The sequence below is a fragment of the Rhinolophus sinicus genome, linkage group LG04 (genome assembly GCF_036562045.2).
Source record: "Rhinolophus sinicus isolate RSC01 linkage group LG04, ASM3656204v1, whole genome shotgun sequence".
Taxonomy (NCBI): Eukaryota; Metazoa; Chordata; class Mammalia; order Chiroptera; family Rhinolophidae; genus Rhinolophus; species Rhinolophus sinicus.
In genome coordinates, this window is record NC_133754.1 from 170,410,742 (window position 1) to 170,429,549 (window position 18,808).

Here is an 18,808-nt window from a genome sequence, read left to right on the forward strand (position 1 = left end):
CCTTTGGAGGTAGAGAGAAAGCACAGAAAACTGAGGGCTGTTACCCAGCCATGTGGAACAGGCGGACAGTACTCAATGAACAATGAGGACAGTTTTTCCCAGAAAGATGGTTGAAGATGTGTATTCCAAGGGTGCTGTGGGGCGAGAGAGAGAACAGTGGCAGAGACGGATGGTAACAAATTTACCCTGAGGCCCAGGACTCAAGTTAAACATGCCTTAGACATCTGCAGGTGAGTCCTTATATGGGATTTCACATCCTGTACATGGTGTGTATGTAAAACGTGATTAGGATAGTGGTGGGCTGGGAGTATCTCACAGTTTTTTCCCAAATTTCTGGCAATGCCTTTTAAGTACTGGTGTCATTATGACCAGGCCAAGCCATGGAGAAGCTTTAATTAAGGTTAGGACACAACCATCTCATTTCCTACACTGTCCTATTCATAGAAGGTGGTCAGCAAGTATTTGATTGAATTTGGAGTATTTACAGATACAGATCTATAGCATGTCCTCCCCCTCCCCCCCACTCCGGTTCAACCTCCCTCCCCACTCGGGTTCAAGCCGTTGCTTCTCAGTCTAGTTGTGTAGGACATAGCTCCCTGGCCCATGCTGGTGTTATGAGCTTTGCACTCCCCCCAGCTGAGGCAGTCGGTCGCCGGTCAGAGGGCAGCAGCTCATGCCACTTCCGGCTGCTGACGGCAACCCAGGGAGAGCTGTTGTTCACAATCTTAGCTGTAGAGGGCGCAGCTCACTAGTCTATGTGGGAATCGAACCTTGGCGTTAGGAGCGTGGTACTCCAACCACCTGAATTACTGAGAGATAGGTTTATGTAGAAGTCAAAGAGCATGCTTATTTCAGAGGTGTTAGTGAATGACTAGGGTAAGATGAGAGAAGAGTGGGTGGTAAGGAAAAGCCACACAGAGGAAGTGGCTTCATTTGGAGACTTGAATGATGTGAATGCTTAGCTGTGCAAGGATCAGAGGATTGAGCATTTGAGGTAGAAGGAACAGCCAGTGCAAAGGTTCCAAAGCAGAAATGAGCTTGGTGTCTTTGCATGTTAGAAAGGCCAATATGAGTGGAGCCCAGGGAGCAAGGGAGAAAGTGGGAGGAGGTGAGGTCAAAGAGATAGGTGGGGGGCCAGGATGTATAGTTGTATCTTAAAGGCCCTGGTTGGTAACAGTCTGGATTTTATTCTTCGTAGGAATAAAAGGGAAGCTGTTTGGTTTTATGCAGGGGAATGAAACGATACACTTTTTACTTTAAGAAGACACCTAGTGCTGCAGTATGCAGAATGGGTTGTAGAGAGTGAGAGTGGAGGTAGGGAGATGATTTAGGAGACTGTCAAGTGGCAGAGGCCTAAGGTGGTGGAACTTGGACTGCGGTGATGGAGAAGTGGGTTGATTGGGGGTATGTTTTGGAGGAGGGGCCATCTGGACTTGCTGCTGTATCAGTGTGAAGTCAGAAAGGGAGGAATTGAGGAGGACTCCTGGGTTTTGGCTTCAGCAACTGTGTGGAGCGTGGTACTATTTATTGGGTGGGGAAGTCTGGGAGGAATAGATTGGGCAGCTGGGCATCATGTTGAGTTCAAAAATGCCTGTTAGTCATTAAAGCAGAGATGTCATGGCAGCTGGTGATGAGTTTAGTTCAGCGTGCAAAGAGAAATTTGGGAGTCATCTTTATAAGCGTTTAAATGGGTTTATGTAGACGTCAAAGAGCATGCTTATTTTAGATGGCATTTAAATCTATAAGAGTTGGGGAGATCATCTACCGTGTTTCCCCGAAAATAAGACCTAGCCGGACAATCAGCTCTAATGCGTCTTTTGGAGCAAAAATTAATATAAGACCCGGTCTTATATTATGTTAGGTAAGAGCCAGTCTTATATAATAGTAAAATTAGACCAAGTCTTATATTAATTTTTGCTCCAAAAGACACATTAGAGCTGATTGTCCGGCTAGGTCTTATTTTTGGGGAAGCACGGTAGTGATGAGATTGAGGTGAATAGGCTAGGCCTGCGCCCTGAAGCAATATTTAATGGTCCAAAACCTACTGAGGAGGAGGAACAGTAGAAAAGGAGCCTGAGAAGGAATGGTCAGCGTGGTAGGAGAAAAAAGGTAGAGGATTACCTCAGGGAAGCCAAGAGAAATGTTTTTAGGAAGAAGAACGTGATAAACAGGGACCACTGGGTTTTTAATAATGTCATTGGTGATCATGATTAGAGGTCTGAGTGTGGATGCAGAAGTTTAAGTTTAAAGACAGAGTTTGCCTTTGAGTTAGAAATACCTAAATGCCAATTGTTGAAGAGTAAGAGGGTTTCTTTAGCCTGCCCACCTTTCCAGGGGCCACAAGGTGGCACTAACGAGTCAAGTAACTAGTTTAGGCTTTAGGTTGACCAGCTCTGGTGCTTTTCAGAAACGAAAATAAAAAGGACATTTTCTAAAAGATTTGAGTGGGGTGAGGGAGAGATCCTCCTTCCTAAATAAAAGTGATTATAGATTAAGGTCCTAATTTCTTGAAAATATGAAAAAGTAGGATGTAGAAATGCACATGATCTCAAATGTTTTTAAAACTTAGAAAAATGTAAAAATTAAAACTCAGATTCTCAGTGATGGCAGACTGAATATATTTTTAAACTTCCTCTTCTTCATGAAATTGCACCGAAATGACACTAGAATGATTTTTGTTTTAAAGATATAAACCTGCAAGGACAAAGTGATAGGAGGGGAAAGAATAGCAATACAATTGGAGACTAGAAAACAAATTTAGAGGTGACAAGTAGCTCAGGTGACTGAAAGACACTGCCTTTGAAGCTGACTGTGGGGTAAAACTAAGAAGCCACCTGGTTTACACTGTGCAACTCTTCAAAAAGGACAAGAATTAGCAGCACCAAGTACCCCTGGGACCGAGGAAGAGACGGAGCTGAAGAGAAAGACTAGCCAGGAGTCTAAGAAGCAGTTAGCACTTCTGATTCTTTTCTGTCTCCTCACACAGAGGCTGCTGTCCCTTCTCCACTCTGGCAGAACTGGAGGTATTTTCTCTGCAGGGGGTAAAATAGAGTCTCTGGACCAAGGGACAGTAGGCACAGCTGAGGTTGGGGGCTAAAATCCTAAAATCAGGATTTTAAATAAAAGGTAACTGAATCCAGAAACTCTTCATCGTCTTCCTCTACTTGGCTTTCAGCCCTATATCTTCCGTGTGGGTATTACAAAAGCCTTTTCTAGAAAATCTGAACAGGCCAGGAGAAGAGACTAGATATACTGTTGTTGATACTGATATAGGAGGAATAGGGAAGGCCCTCAACGAAATGACCCAGCAGAATCCCTATAGACAACTGTCAAGGAGCCATTGATGTGCAGAGCTTTCAATCAGTTTTTTCGTGTTTCCCTCTTGTATAAGTGGGCAGACAAGTTTCCAAGTATTTAAGAGAAGATTCTAAGATGAGCATCAAGTAAAAACAATGGGGGGGAAAAAAAAAGCACATTGAGTGAAACATCATGGAGGGAGATGAAAATTTCCAGAAAAAGAAATTAATATTTTCTGAAAGAGAAGAGCTATCACAGCCATAAAACAAGAATTTTTTTTTTAATCCAGAGAACAAGAAGCTCACAGAAATTAGGACCATGATAGAAATGAAAGAAAAAAAATCAATAGAAGAGTTAGAAGAAAAAGGAAATGACATATAAAGTGAAACAAAAAGACATGTGGAGGATCGAAGAGGGAAATATGAAAGTGAAAGGACTAGATCATAATATTCGGCATCTGAGTAACAGAATGCCAGGAAGGGAAAATGGAGAGATGGGGAGCATCGAAGAAGTCATTCGAGAGAAAAGACTAAAAGTGAAGACAATGTGTTACTGGTTGTACCTGATAGATGACATTTAAGGATGCCTTTCCCCCTCCTGTACATTTTTCTTTATTTTCCAATTTTCTATAACAAATATCTTTTAAATTGGGGGAAATACGAGGTTTCCATATCATCAGTGTTGCCCTAGAACATTTGACTCACAGGTGGTGCTGTTTTCAATATGATGAATGTGTAAAAGGAGCATGTTTAAAGGGACAAACTAAATTCAGTCGTTTAATCTGACATGATGTCACCACGACCAAGTCAGACTCATTTTCCTGCCTGGAGGAAAATGCTCTCCTAGAGGGCCACCCAAAAAGAGGCCACAGGGCTCTCTGTGTTTGGTGTTTGGTTTTTATTTTCATCTGAGCTCCTTTCTTCATTACTGAGCATCCATTATTCCACATGAATTCCTGTTGGGTCTTTAGAGCTGTCAAGCCCCTGGCATACCAGAGAATGAACCATTCTGTCCTCAGTTCTCTCTTCAGGGCTGAGCTGTCCCTGCTGCTTTCCTGTTCTTTCTCAACCCAGCATCCGATTGTCTTTCTTTGAAAAAAAGATTTGAAGCTTAAAAAGCAGCAGGGACCAGAGCAGGTTTTTTGGTAGCTTCTGACCTTTTGTATTGGGGCTATTTTTGGAATGTCTTTTCTTCCCCCTGCAAGTTTCCACGCCCTCAGACACATTAGGAGAAGACGTGAGCATGAGCTCTGTGGGGGTGGGGGGAGATGTTGAGCTTTCCTGTTGATACTAACCATTGTGGCATTTTCTTGGAAAGAATCCAGTATAGATGCTGAAAGCCAAACCACAGGGTGTACCAACTTCCAGATTCTCTGTCATTGTAGTTTAATATTACTAGTTTGCAATAAACAGTTTGATAAGTACCATATTTCCATTGTTTATCTGTTATTATGGATAAATTCAAACATATCCAAAAAGAAAGTGGAAATATAACGATCCCCCATGAACCCATCAGCTAGCTCCGACAGTTGTCCTCTCATGTTCCATCTTGTTCTACTACCCAACCCCGCCCAACCCCCATTCCTGAATTGTTTTAAAGCAAACCACAGATATCATATCGTTTCATACAAAAATATTTGGTACATATCTCTAAAATACAAGCATTCTTTTTTAAAAAAAACAAAAAAACCACATTATCATCACATCTAAAGAAATGTTTTTCTTATCCTCAAATATCCAATTAGTATCTAATGTCCTCAGTTGTCTCAGACACTATTTGTATAGTTTTTTTTCCAAGTCAGGATCCAAATAAAATCCATGCATTTGTTAGTATGTTTCTTACATATTTTTAAAATCCCTCCTGATCTATTTATTTTTCCTTACAGTTTATTTGTTAAAGAAATGAGTCATTTTTTCGCTTTCTGTTTTAAAAGGATAGTGAAGTTCCTTATTACTAGGACCATTTTGAAATCATGATGAAATGCTCTACTTTTAAAGAATACAGTGTTTGAGAGAGATTTAGTCCATGTCTTGAATTAAAAGTCACCTTGTCATTGAGGCCCTCCCTGGCCACTCTGTGTACAAGTCCACCGTCTTCCAAACCTTCGACATTTCATATCCTCCTTTCCTGTTTTACTTTCCTCCTCAACACCTGGCATTACCTTGCACACTATTTATTAATATATTTTACTTGTTTATTGTCTGCCTTCCTCCAGAATGGAAGCTCCATGAAGGGTAGGGTTTTGTGGGTTTTGTGCTCTACTGTATCCCCAGCTCCTGGGTAGACGCATGAAGAAACATTACAGCAGGACAGAGACAGAGTGAAGATGGCTATGTAGAGGAGGTGCGAAGGGATGCAAAGTGTAACGAGGAAAGTATCTCCACACATGTCACCATTTTGATTTTTTGTATCCACTGGAATCAGAGATCCCTATAAAGTTCTGTGAGAAGCTCAGATGATGAATACCTTTTGTTGTCATTCAGTGATGGGGACACTTCTCTGTCAATGCTGACTCTGTCTGTTGGCCCTTTCACCCCATTGCAGGTTCAGGCCCCATCAGCCATTGGCTGGTTGACCAGTTTTATCAACAGAGCCTGTGGTGTTTGGTGTGGGAGGCCAGTCCTTTCAGACCATCACCAACAGTGTGCAAAGGTACTCTCAACAAGGATGGTAGTCTTGAAGAGATTATCTTGATTCAAAACATGTTTCCCAACCTTTAGTGTGGTTGCATTGCTGTCAGACTGGGAAACCACAGCTCTGCTGGAATGCAGCAGGAAAAGCCTGAGTGAGTCACCACTGTGGTATTAGCCAGTGGTGTGGCCTCAACCAGGTCCCTCCACTGAACCTTCGTGTTCTTGTATATAAAATGGGGTTGATACCCTTTCCTTTCTGCAGGGTTGTTTCATTACAGCAGGGTTGTGAGTTTTCCGCTGTCCAGTGATAGCAGGGATATTAGCACAAATCCACCAGTCAGCCTACATAAGAAGGCAGCATTCTGGCCACTCCAGGTGACGTTAAGGATAACAATGGCTGAGGAGACAGGTGGCCGGCTCTCCTTTGGGCCAGGCAGGGAAGGCCCAAGCTAACTGAGGAAGGACTATGGCTGAATCTTGGGGCCCCTTCACCTACTTTGTAGGTAGGGGAGGAAATGCCCTGGGGCTGTTTCAGCTGTGTGGAGCTCACACATCTCTCACCTCTCCTTCCCACCCAGGGGCCTTGGCAACCTCAGTAGTTCTTACCACACTGGCAGAATTTGGTACTGGGTCCAGTCATCTGTGTTCCTGTTCCTCGCCTGGATGTGTGTTTTTTCCTGTAAGACGTGAGGCATCCTGTGGACGGAGGATGCGGTAGTGATACGGATTCCAGGGCCAGGGGTCCCCCTCCCTGCTGTTTCATAGCATCCTGTGTTTATTCCTCTAGAGTGGAGATTATGATTTGTGGTATCAGACTGGTAGATTTAGTATATTTTCTGGATTCTACGAAGTCCAGAAAAGACCCCTGATTTTTGTTGTTGTTGTTAAAATTTGTTTGCTGGGGAATATTGGGGAACAGTGTGTTTTTTCAGGACCTATAAGTCAAGTCATCGTTTTTCAATCTAGCTGTGGAGGGCGCAGCTCAGCTCCAAGTCAAGTCATTGCTTTCAATCCAGCTGTGGAGACTGCAGCTCACTGGCCCATGTGGGAATCGAACTGGGGACACCGGTGTTGAGCACTGCGTTCTAACCACTGAGCCACCCGGCTGCACCAAGGACCCCTGATTTTTTTGTTTGTTTTACTCTAGATTTGTGCTGTCCAATACAGCAGCCACTAGCCAAGTGGCTATTTAAATTCAAATTAGTTAAAATTAAATTAAAATTTAAATCCAGTTTTTCAATCACACCAGCCATATTTCAAGAGCTCAATTGGCACGTAGGGCTGGTGGCTACTGTATTAGATGGAGTAGAAAGTTCTGTTGAACAGCACTGTAAACCTTCCTACTCCAAGGTTGATGAGTGTGGGGAGGGAACATGTGAGCACTTAGGAGAAAGACGAGTGGCAAACAACGAAAATAAGCTTTTGCAAGTTTTACCTCATGTTCTTCTCATGGTAAAACGTTTCTTGAAGTAAATTCTTCAGGGGAAGACTCGAGGTGCCCTGTGTTGACACGTTCCATTAGAAGGTTGTCCCCAGAGCACTCTCAACTGCTCCTTCACACGTCACCTTTCAGCACATTGTCGGGGACACAGGATGCCCACTGCTCAGCCAGGAAAAGGCTCCTCCTTCCCACCTGACTTCTCGCTCTGCTGGAAGGTCACTATGGGAAAAATGCAAGATTAGAAACTTTTATAGCAATGTGTTAGCAGGAAAGAAAATTCTCACTACTCATGGTTTGCCATTTCTAATTCTACTAAAAGGAGACAAAAAGAAACGCTTGGGTGAAACATGCTTTTCTAGAATGTTGGCTGCAAGCTTTTCGTTTCTACCTCATGGCGTCTTAGCAGCAGAGCCAGGATTAGGTGATTCTGGGTGACATTCATGCTCAGGGGCCAACCATGTACTTGCACCAGCCCAAGAGCGAGTGTCTCCTTAAACTTTGTGTCCTGGGCACCTGGTTTTCACCCAAGGCCTGTCCAGGCTGGCTCTCTGTGGGCCCATTTACCTCTCACTCTGACAGGCTCGCCACATGTTTGTTTGCAGGGATGCTGTACTTGTACACAGCTCGCTTAGCGCCTGCAGCCGCCCCGTGTGTGTCTACAGCTCTTCCCTCAACGGAACCCCTCAGGTCGAGGCTGTATCTCTTTGCTCTTTGTCTACCTGGCCTAAGCGGAGGACAAATAAGGGGCTAATGGATCAATGAGCAAATCAGTCGGCCAAGGATAAATTCAAGAGCCAAGAACTCTCTGGACTTAGACTTTTCCCATCAGCAGTTCAGAGAATGTCCTGCATGGTCACCTGCCAAGCTCCACATTTCGGCACAGCTACGTTCTCTCTGCACATGGGGAAGCCAAGAGTCCTCGCCCCACCACGGCTATGGATGGCCCGTTCATCCCACTTGCCGTTCTCCGGAATTCTGTCACTTTCAGAGTCAGGCTGAGATACCTACTAGAAATCTCTGTCTCTGAGAATGGTTCTCCTACTCTCCTTAACTTCCCTTGAAGTGGAAAATGAGTTTGAAAATTATGGATAAAATCATATTTTGTTCAAATGTGACAAAAATGTTTATATAAATTGTTACTATATTCCCTCCTGGAATAGGTTTGGAGGTATCTTAAATTTCTCTCACCCGAGCTCATTTCTTTTCTTTTTTTTTTTTTTTTTGGCTTTTTTAATTTTTTAATTTTATTAAATTTATTGGGGTGACAATTGTTAGTAAAATTACATAGATTTCAGGTGTACACTTCTGTATTACATCATATATAAATCCCATTGTGTGTTCATCACCCAGAGTCAGTTCTCCTTCCATCACCATATATTTGATCCCCCTTACCTTCATCTCCCACCCCCACCCCCTTACCCTCTGGTAACCACTAAACTATTGTCTGTGTCTATGAGTTTCTGTTTCTCATTTGTTTGTCTTGTTCTTTTGTTGTTTTTGGTTTATATACCACATACCAGTGAAATCACATGGTTCTCTGCTTTTTCTGTCTGACTTATTTTGCTCAGCATTACACTCTCAAGACCCATCCATGTTGTCACAAATGTTCCTATATCATCTTTTCTTACCGCCGAATAGTATTCCATTGTGTATATATACCACAACTTCTTTATCCATTCATCTATCGAAGGACATTGTGGTTGTTTCCATGTCTTGGCCACCGTAAACAAAGCTGCAATGAACATTGGAGCACACGTGTCTTTATGGATAAATGTTTTCAGATTTTTTGGGTAGATACCCAGGAGAGGGATTGCTGGGTCATATGGCAATTCTATTCGTAATTTTTTAAGGAACCTCCACACTGCCTTCCATAACAGCCGAGCTCATTTCTTAGAAGGCCTGTTCTACCGGCTTTACCCTCTCTCTTCCCGAGTTAGAAAACATTTGTATGAATTAATAAACAAATTTGGTCTTCTGCCCCCCGCCACCCTCCCCCCACACAACTCTGCTTCCTCTAGAGTCCATGTCACGTGTCACAACGCAGCCAGACTGTCCCAGGAGCACATGGCTGGGCCTGGGTGCCATGATTTGGGGGGAGGAATGGGATAAAGAAACACTGCCTGGGGCTTAGAGGCCCCTCTGTGAACTCTGTGTTACAGGCTTCCCCTTTTTGCCTCCCACAGAACGTATTGAAGAAGAGGGACCAAGTGCAAGCAGAGTACGAAGCCAAACTAGAAGCTGTGGCGCTGAGGAGGGAAGACCGCCCCAAGGTGAGCGAAGCCTCTGGGGGATGGAGGGGCTGCTCAGGCCGCAAGCTGTAACCACAGCGCTGGGACCAAGTCAGCCTTGTCCCTACGTACACTATGTGGTCAGTGCCAGCTGGGCTGTGTTGATGCTGTTACTTCCCTCTTTTTGACCCCTTTATGTCTTATTTCTGGGAGTTCCTAATGTGCGCGTGAGGTTGAGTTTTCTGCTGTTTCTTGGGGTGTTTTTTTTTTTTTTCAAAGACTTCCAGCTCTGCAATTCATGGGCGCTTCCTCTCTCTCTGTAAAATGGGACTGAGGAGAAAGGGGAAGAACAGTGTAAATCAGTGTTCTCAAAAGAACAGTGTAAATCAGTGTTCTCAAAAGTGTGATTTGTGGACTCGTCCACAAACTGTTACTGAACCTTGATGGTTAAAGTATAGATGCTGAGAGGATGCACTTTTATAGCAATTTGACATTTGTTGAAGGCTCAAGATCAGTGTTGTCAAATGAGGGTGGAGAGGTCTGTGTGGAGCAAGCTACATACTGGTTACGCACAGTAGGACTACAGCTTGGTTGGATTGGGGAAAAAGGCCAACAAAACGGGGTCGTTTACCACAAAGTTTGAGAAGCACTGATCTAGCTCACTTATGATGCCTTCCAGCTCCAGTGTTCCGGGTCTGGATAGAGGATCATAATTGTATAAATGCCTCTGTTGTATTGATCACTCCTCTTTGTTTCCTCTCTCTTCCCCTAGAAAGCCAAGATGAAAAATAAGACTAGTAATAGCTAACATGCAAGTGCTTACAGTGTGTTCAGTACTCTATATTATCTCATTTATTTTACACAGCAACCATGTGGTTCACATACCATCATCATTCCCATTTGAGAGATGAGCCAATCAAGGCCCAAGATCACACAGCTAGCAAGTGGCAGAGCCCAGATTACAGCCTGCAGAGTGACTTTAGAACCTTGCAGCTACCATTGTGTTACTCTACTCCTTTTGGTTTGTAGTTGGAAGGTGTGTTTGTTTTTGAAAAAGGAATGAGATAGGGAATGTTACTAAAAATAAAAATAGCAGGGCCCCAAGTTTCAGGGAAATAATTTGACATCAGAATTGTGTGTGTGTTTGATTTTCTTCCTCTCCCCTGGTTCTCACTGCTGCTGTCATGCTGAGGTATACCTAGAAGGGAACTAGCTTTGGGAATTTGAAACCCAAACCTCAGACATGGCACACCTTCACTCTATATAGTACTTTTTTATATTAATTGCTTCACATGCAGTCATCTGAGGCCCACGGGAACACTGTGTTCTTTCCCAATTTCATAGGTGAGGAAACAAGGCACAAAGCAGCTCAATAAATTGCCTAGTTTTGTTGATGCTGAAGATCCTTATCCAGTGCGCTTGGCCCAGCAGGCATACAGCACATGAGTGTTGTATCGCTTCATGTGTCATCCATTGTGATCTACACAAGAAAGTGAAAGCTGCACACATCTTCCGGAAAGTCACATGACAAAGACTGGAACTCTTGTCATCGGCCCAGTGTATGCAGGGACGTGGCCAGAGAGCTAGGCACCCTGCCTTTTGTCCACAGGCTGTCAGCCTTCTTCCATCCTGTGTGTCACAAGGAGGGGCAGCCTGGCTGCCCTCTGTCTCCCAGCTGCTGTCCCATTGGCTAGTTTGGTTGTCCCTGTGATATTCTGGAACACGGTGCTATCTGCTGAGCCCACGGCTCAGTCTCATTTAAAGGAATGACATAGAATACTGTGTTTATATATTTAAAATTTTCATTCTCACAATTTAGCTTCCAAATATAAATATAGAAAAATCACTTTCCTGGATAGGAAGAGAAAGAAAGATGGCATGTCAAGCCACGGGCCAAATTGGGAAGCTGAGGATCCTATATTTAAAAGAATGTCACTGAAATAGTTCTGTCAGCATTCGTACCTGCTCGGCCCTAAAGACAAGCTTTCTCAGAGGCTGATTTTGTCATTTAATATATGTTCAGCCCTGTGTGGAGCTGTTGGTTTCCAAAGACAGGAGCTGAAGGTTATGAAGAAAAGGCCGAGCTAAATCTTCGTTGTGCTATGGCTTGCTGGCTGCCAGAAGTTCACTTTAGAGCAGAGGGAATGGCTGTTTCTGGCTCCCACGTTCCAGCTGGCCAAGCTGGGGGCACTCCCTCCTCATACTCTCCCCTTCTCGCTGGCCCTGGGTGACTTCTCTTCTCCTCCCAGTGGGTGTTGAAATCTTCCTGCTGCTGCTTTTCTGGAGCATGACTGACCCATCCGACTCATTCTCTTGGCCACAGGTGTTCTTAGAAGAGGGGAAGGTTTCTTTCCATCCCATAAGACTAGTCAGTAGGTTCCAAACACGGCTACATTCTCTTAGTACGCTGCAGGTAGGCAGTCTTCGTCTTCCCTCTTTCTGGTGGTTTGCTGAGCCAGGCCAGTTATTTTTGCTACCTACTTAGCAGTTGTGATATTTAACAGCAGAACAGGGGCTGTCTTGATGGAGGTGTAGCAGTGAGTGTGACCCAACAGTGGGGGCAGCAGAAATTGTAGCACCAGTTTTGGACCCGAGGCAGCAACTACTATGGTGGGCAGAGGGCTCATTTGGCGGCCTGTCCAAGTCCATGAGGGATTGGTAGAAAAAGCACAGGATGTAGAACCAGACGGTCCTGGCTTCACATCCCAGCTCTGCCCCCGTGGCTTGGACTGGGTTGCTCATTAGCCTTTGTGGAGTTTAGACATGCGACTGTTGTGTGGCATAGCACTGGATGTCGTAACAGAAAAGCTCCATCTGTGGAGCTTCTGCTTTCCACACGAGCTCCAGTTGTCTCTTGTAGGAATACTGAATGAGAACTGTGTTTTCTGGGTTTGTCACTTACGGGTTTTTTTTTGTTTTGTTTTGTTTTTTAATTTTTGTAGCTGAGCATACTGTTTGGGGAGTTGTTTGTATTCTAAAGCTTCCCCTGCTTTCTCACCCTCCCGACTGCCTATCCTCCCTGATCACCCATCAGCAGGTAGGGAGATACGTAGCAAATAAGGAGCTCCAGCTTTTGCTGGGCTTTGTATTATGAGGTTTTGAGCTCCACTTTCCAGAGATGCTGTTGGTGAGATAAAAGCCAGTGTACCAGGAAGTGGATCCAGGCTGATTTTACTCCAAGGATTCACTCAATGAGTTCTGCTGTTAGTAACTCTAGTGGGAGCAGGACTGTGCACCGGGAGCAGGGATGCGGGAAAGGAAGGAGAAGATTCCTGCTGAAAGATGGGGAGTTCTCATGAGGGACAGACCCGGGCCTGAGCATGTTAACAGATGCCCAGGGCGCTGGGGGCTTCCTTGTATTGTTTTGAAATCTTGAAAAGTTGCTCTAAAGACTGAGGGAAAACTGATTTTTATGAAGCTGTGGGGTAGTATCAGATCTAACCACTTTCTCCGTAACCCAGAAGAAGGAAACATTCCGTGACCCTCACTACGAATTGCACCCTGGGAGCCCGGAGCCTGTGGCTTGTCAGCACGTGCTGAGGAGGTGCAGTCGCTGAGGGAAAACGTCTGCATCAGAGCAGTCAAAGTTTTGCTTTGTTTTTAGGTTGAGGAAACTCAGCAGACCCTGACGTGGTTTATTCTCAGGCAAATGAAGCTTTGGATTGTGTACACTTGGCTTTCCTCATTTTAAGTTTTAAGTTAGATTAATTAGAGGTTCTTTAGTTGGGGGCCAGAGGCCTTCTGCTGGATCTGTCAGGACCACAGACTGTGAATCTTAGAATTTGCCCCTCCTCACAAGCTGGGGAGGATATGAAAGCTATTACTAGAAACAAAGAAGGGCAGAGGAATTGCGTTTGAAATGGGACTGGAAGCGTACTACCCTGATGTGAGCATGGAGGGAGCTTGCACAGTTTATTCTGCATTTGACTCTTTTCAATGCTAATATATTCAAGTCTTGCTAGTTCAGAAAAGAACAAAGAAGGGATGCCAAGAGAGAATGCTTTATAAAAATCTTACAATGATCTTCAGAAGGTAAAAGAGAAAAGAGGGGGGGAGTGTGATTTTAGGCCCTGATCTACAGGTGGCCTTTTGCTGGGTACAGTGCCAGGTGAAGAATCTATTGGAAATGGGTAGTATCTTTGTGGAACTGAGAAGGCGTGTCACGTGGAGGTGGGTGGGGGCAGAAAACAGGAGGTATTGAGCTGCTGCTTCTCAGGGTGAGCACAGGTAGGGAGGGGAAGCAGAACTTAAGGTCCCTTGGACAAACCTCTTAAAGGCTGTGGACCTTTAAAAGCTTTTAGGACTACCAGGATGGTTCACATTCTGGATGAGGGAAGATGTGGCACAACAGCAAGAACTCTAGTTCTAAAGTGGCAGAAGGGAGTGGGGAGACTTCTTAATATGGAGCTTCCCCAGGCCTGAGAAGTAAGTGAGGGTATCTGTTGTTTCCGGCACTTTTGACAAGCGAGCAGAGACACTCCTGTGGTTTCCCGGTTCTCTTCACAACACCCTTGATCTCAGCCTGGGTTTGAAAGCCAGGTTAATGACACAGAGGTTATATCAGCCAATTCCTACAACAGCCCGTATCAAAGTGGTCGTTGTCATCTTACAGATGAGGAACCAGGGCTCAGGGGAATAACACGTATAACTTACGTGCCAAAGCTAACAAGCAGTGGCGCTGGGATTGGCCCCCAGATACGTCTGGCTCCAAAGTTGGAGCCCTTTATACGCATTACTTGGGCTCCCAACAATCTTTGTGCCCTTAACGGGGAGGGTTCCGGCTTTTGTAAGCATGTATAGATGAATGCTAGAGGGACTGGGGGAGAGAATATGCACTTTCTCTGGGGTCTTCAGTCTCTGGGTCTGCTAGCTCCTTTCAGCCGTCATGCAGGTGAGCTCATGGCTCCTGTTCTCGACTCATCTTGGGCCCTTGCTTCTCCCTCCTCATCTGTTATTCTCTGAAGTTGGTTTCTTTTTATCGTTTTTTTTTTTTCTTTTTTTTTAAATTCTTTCAGGGACCTGATGACTTCCTAGTTGCCAAATTCAGTAGTCTCTTCTTAATCTTGACCCTCTCTCAGTGTTTTCTCAACATTTTTTCTTTTCACGGCTCACATGAAAAAGGGTAATATTTGTATGACACACTAGGCTGAACAGACCAGGTTGTTGGAAGCTGGAGATGAGCGACTCAGGACTCTGGCTTCCCAGAGAGCTGGGGGATCCATGTTGCTCTCTGCCCCACCTTGCACCCAGCAGCATATGGCTGAGAAGACTGCCACCTTGCATTACTTCTGTCACTGCTCCTGGCCTCTGTCCCACAGCAGTCAAGAACTCCCTCTCCCCACAAGTTTTGGGATCATGTCTGCCTTATATAATCGTTGGGACTTTTTAAACCTATTATCATCATGGGTACAAATAATGTGACATCTCCAGCCTAGCTCCAAGAAGGACACTTAGGGATCTATATTGTAGGGCCTAGAAATGCCTGGTACACGGAAAGAGCTCAATAATACATTTTTAAATTTTGAGTGAATTTGCATTGCCACCCTGCTTCCCAACACACAAAAATGCTTAATCTCGTCCCATATTGACCCTTCTCCCTTCACTCCAGTAACCCGTATTCTGTAATGGGTATTCTCATGAGAAATAGGGAAACTGATGTGCAAAATGCAGCCTTGTTCTCTATTTAGGAGTTTTTGTCTTTTGAGGTCTTATTTGGTGATTTCTTTTTTTTTCCTTCTTGGTGTCTTGTGATAAGCAACACCCAACCATTAGCATTGAATATTGCCATCTCAACATCCTTCACACACAAGATAACCTAACTCTAACAATACCTCAGTTAAAATATGAAAACACTGAGATAAGGAATGTGGGATGTTTCTTTCTGTTCAGTTAACTAATTGTCACAAAAATATCATTGAAAAAGAAACAAAAGTGAAAAAAATGTGATCCTGGGAGTCTGATACCAGCGGCTCTCCTTTTCATAAAGTCGGGCAACTTCAGTAGCTGGTCATTTCAGATAGCTCATCCCAATTCCTCTTATTCTCTTCTTTTTAAGCCCTCCCCTCTCATCCATTTTCAAACCCCCTCCATCCCTGTACTTCTATGGCTCTTCTCTCTCTGACTCACTTCTTGCTTCGGTGCCCATCTTTCTTAGTGACTTTTGCTGATTCCTTTATTAACCCTATAAATGTAGGCTTCCCCACGAGTTCTACCCTTTGACCCTCTGTTCCTCAACCTCCTTTTTTAGTCCCCCATATATTAAAAAAGTTTTAATCACGTCAAAATACACATAACATAAAATGTATCACCTTAACCATTTTTCATTGTAGTAGTGTTAAGTAACTTATATAAGTGGAATCAGGCAATGTTTATCTTTTTGTGACTGGCTGATTTCCCTGAGCATAATATCCTCAAGATTCATCCATGTTGTAGCATGTGTCAAAATTTCCTTCCTTCTTAAGGCTGAATAATATTCCATTGTATGTATATACCACATTTTGTTTATCCATTCACCTGGAACAGATACTTGAGTTGCTTCTACCTTTTGACTATTGTGAATAATGCTGCTGTGAATATGGGTGTACAAATATATCTTTGAGACCCTGGTTTCAATTATTTTGGGTATATACCATAAGTGGAATTGTTGAATCACGTGGAAATTATATTTTTTATTTTTTGAGGAACAATCATTCTGTTTTCCACAGTGGCTGTACCACTGTACATTTCTACCAATAGTGTATGAAGGTTCCAAGTTTTTCACGTCCACACCAACACTTCTTATTTTCTGTTATTTGTTTGTTTGTTTATTTATTATAACAGCCATTCTAATGGGTGTGAGGTGATATTTCATTGTGGTTTTGATTTGCATTTCCCTAATGAGCACTATTGTCATTTCCCTATGGAGCATCTTTTCACGTGTTTGTTGGCCATTTGTATGTCTTCTTTGAAGAAACGGCTATGCAAGTCCTTTGCTCATTTTGAAATCAGGTTGTTTGTTTTGTTGTTGTTGAGTTGTTTTAGCACACTCTTGTGGAGGGTAGGTCCCTGAGCCTTACGTAGACTATTGCCACCCTACTCATCCAGACTAGGGATGTCAGGTTCTTCTCTGACTTTCTGTATCATAGCTTGTTCAGTTGGTTGCCAAATCTGTCAGTTCTCTCTCTACCAGGTTAATCTAATCTATCCTCTCCCTTTTGGTGTTAAGTCACTGCTCTAGTTCCAGGGTGCAGAGAGTGATCTTATGGCAGCATAGTTTGGTGTTGACTCATCTCTGATCTCTGGTGAAATCTTGGGCAGGGTTGTATGGGTGAAGAGGAACGTGAAGTTTGAAATAACATATTTAATTATATTATAATAGTTTATATTTGGAAAATGACAAAAGTAACCTCTTTTTTTTTAAGACATGGAATGAAGCTCAATAAAATATTCTGACCTGAGGAACTATGCAACTGATAGATTATCTTTTGTGAACATCAATTTGTAATATTGATACTGATCAGAACTAGCAAATATTTGTTGAGTGTTTAATATATGCCAGCCACCAAGTGTTTTATCCATTCTATCTCATTTAATCTCATAACAACCTTGTTAGATTGGATAGTATTATCTAGAAAAAGAAGCTGAGGCATACCGAGGCCCAAAGGCACCCATCTAGTAAGTGTAAAGGTGATATTCAAACTCTGAAAGTCTGTCTCCATAATTGTCTATATAGTTAGAGGAAGCACGAAGCCTTTTTATTTTCCCAAAGGGGGCATGAGTTAAATGGACCTCAGAAAACCTGCCCTTCAGGAAGAGTCCCAGGCTTCTTCTACCCCCAGCGGTCTTGCCAGATGGAGTTCTCTCGCTATGCCTTTGTGGATACTATGGCCTGTGAGCTATTCCTGAGGTGGATCTAGGTATTTTCTCATGTCTGTCACTTGCATGTACTGTCACTCTAGAGTGCCCTCTCTCACGTCATCACATGTTCCACTTCTATCATCTTTGAAGAATCGACTCAGTGGTATTTCTTGAAGGAAGCCTGATCCTTCATCCCAGCGGGACTCGCTCTCCAGTTCCACCTCAGTACGCTCATCATGGGCTCAAGAGCGAAGTGAAAGCACTCGTATCACCTCACGTACTGTCCAGGCAGGTTCATTTTCTTCCCAAGTAGACCGTAGGCGACTGGAGACAAGTTGGCCCATTGAGACATAAGCACTTTCGTATTCCTCACTGCCAAGCATGGGTGTGTTGTGAAAATGATAAGCCAACAGTATCTCCCAAAGCGAGGCTCAGGCTATCATAAAATCCAGAGCTATAGTTCTGACTCTTAGTTTTTGTGGGTCAGCCAGAGTTCCCATCCACAGAACAGACCCGGCATCATTCCTACCTAAGAACTCCATTGAATCAGGCAGCCTAGCCTCCCTCTTCTCTGTGTGCCTTGACAAGATTCTCTTTTCAGAGCGTTCCTTTTTCCTCTTTGCTGAAGTAATTTTGTTAAGCAAACCAGAAGGTATTGCCGGGCACTGTCACCCAGATGCTAAAATGAGTGGTGCCCAGGAGAGGAATAAGGGAACTGGACTGTGCCTACAGGGAGGTGAGGCCTGACCAGAGACACTGGCTCCCTGGGTGTTCGTTGAGGCTGGTTCACTGGACATTTGTAGGGGAATGGCTTGGGTGCAGCAAAACCAGGGCACTCTTGTTTGTTTCAGTTTCCCCTGAGGTGGCTAGCAGTAATGGGTGATTCAGCAGAGAAAGGCAAAACTGACTTCAGTCATGGCATCAGAAGAAAAAGTCAAGTCTTTTTTTTTTTTTAATTCCGGAAGCTTAAGTGCTTTAAAGAAGGCTTCTTTTCCCCTCTTAAAAGAAGTTCCTTCTTTTTTAGCTGCCCAGGATGCGTCGCTATATCTTTCTCTCTAACTCATCCTTGTCTCACCCAAGTTTAGTTCCCAGACCAGGCACATTTGAATCCCCTCACCCAGGCTGCTTCACTTGCCTTGTTTCTGTGTACTGCAGCCACCTCCAAATGGTCTGGTGGCTGATGGCTAAGTGCCCTCGGCACTTTTGGAAGCCCTGAAGGTGTCCGGCTCCCTCAGGCCTGGCCTCACCATTATTGATGTTTCTGGGTCAGCTCCTTGCCCATAAGGGCTGGGTATAAAACTTCCCTGGTTGGCAGAGATTGACCCTGAAGGTGATCCACAGCTTGGTGACATTGGGGTTCACAGGCCCCAGCA

The 18,808-nt window shown here is 44.0% G+C and overlaps 1 protein-coding gene across 9 annotated transcripts in view; it reads left to right on the forward strand.

Annotated features, from left to right (window-relative positions):
* Positions 1-18,808, forward strand: part of SNX30 (sorting nexin family member 30) — a 179,963-nt gene that overhangs the window by 86,441 nt on the left and 74,714 nt on the right. For all 9 annotated transcript variants that reach the window (XR_012495895.1, XR_012495894.1, XM_074330844.1 and 6 more), the window contains exon 7: positions 9,555-9,641. Coding sequence is in view for 7 of the 9 variants with exons in the window: in XM_074330844.1 (XP_074186945.1) it covers positions 9,555-9,641 (87 nt within the window). In the remaining 2 variants the exon portion in view is untranslated. The remainder of the gene's footprint in view (positions 1-9,554; positions 9,642-18,808) is intronic.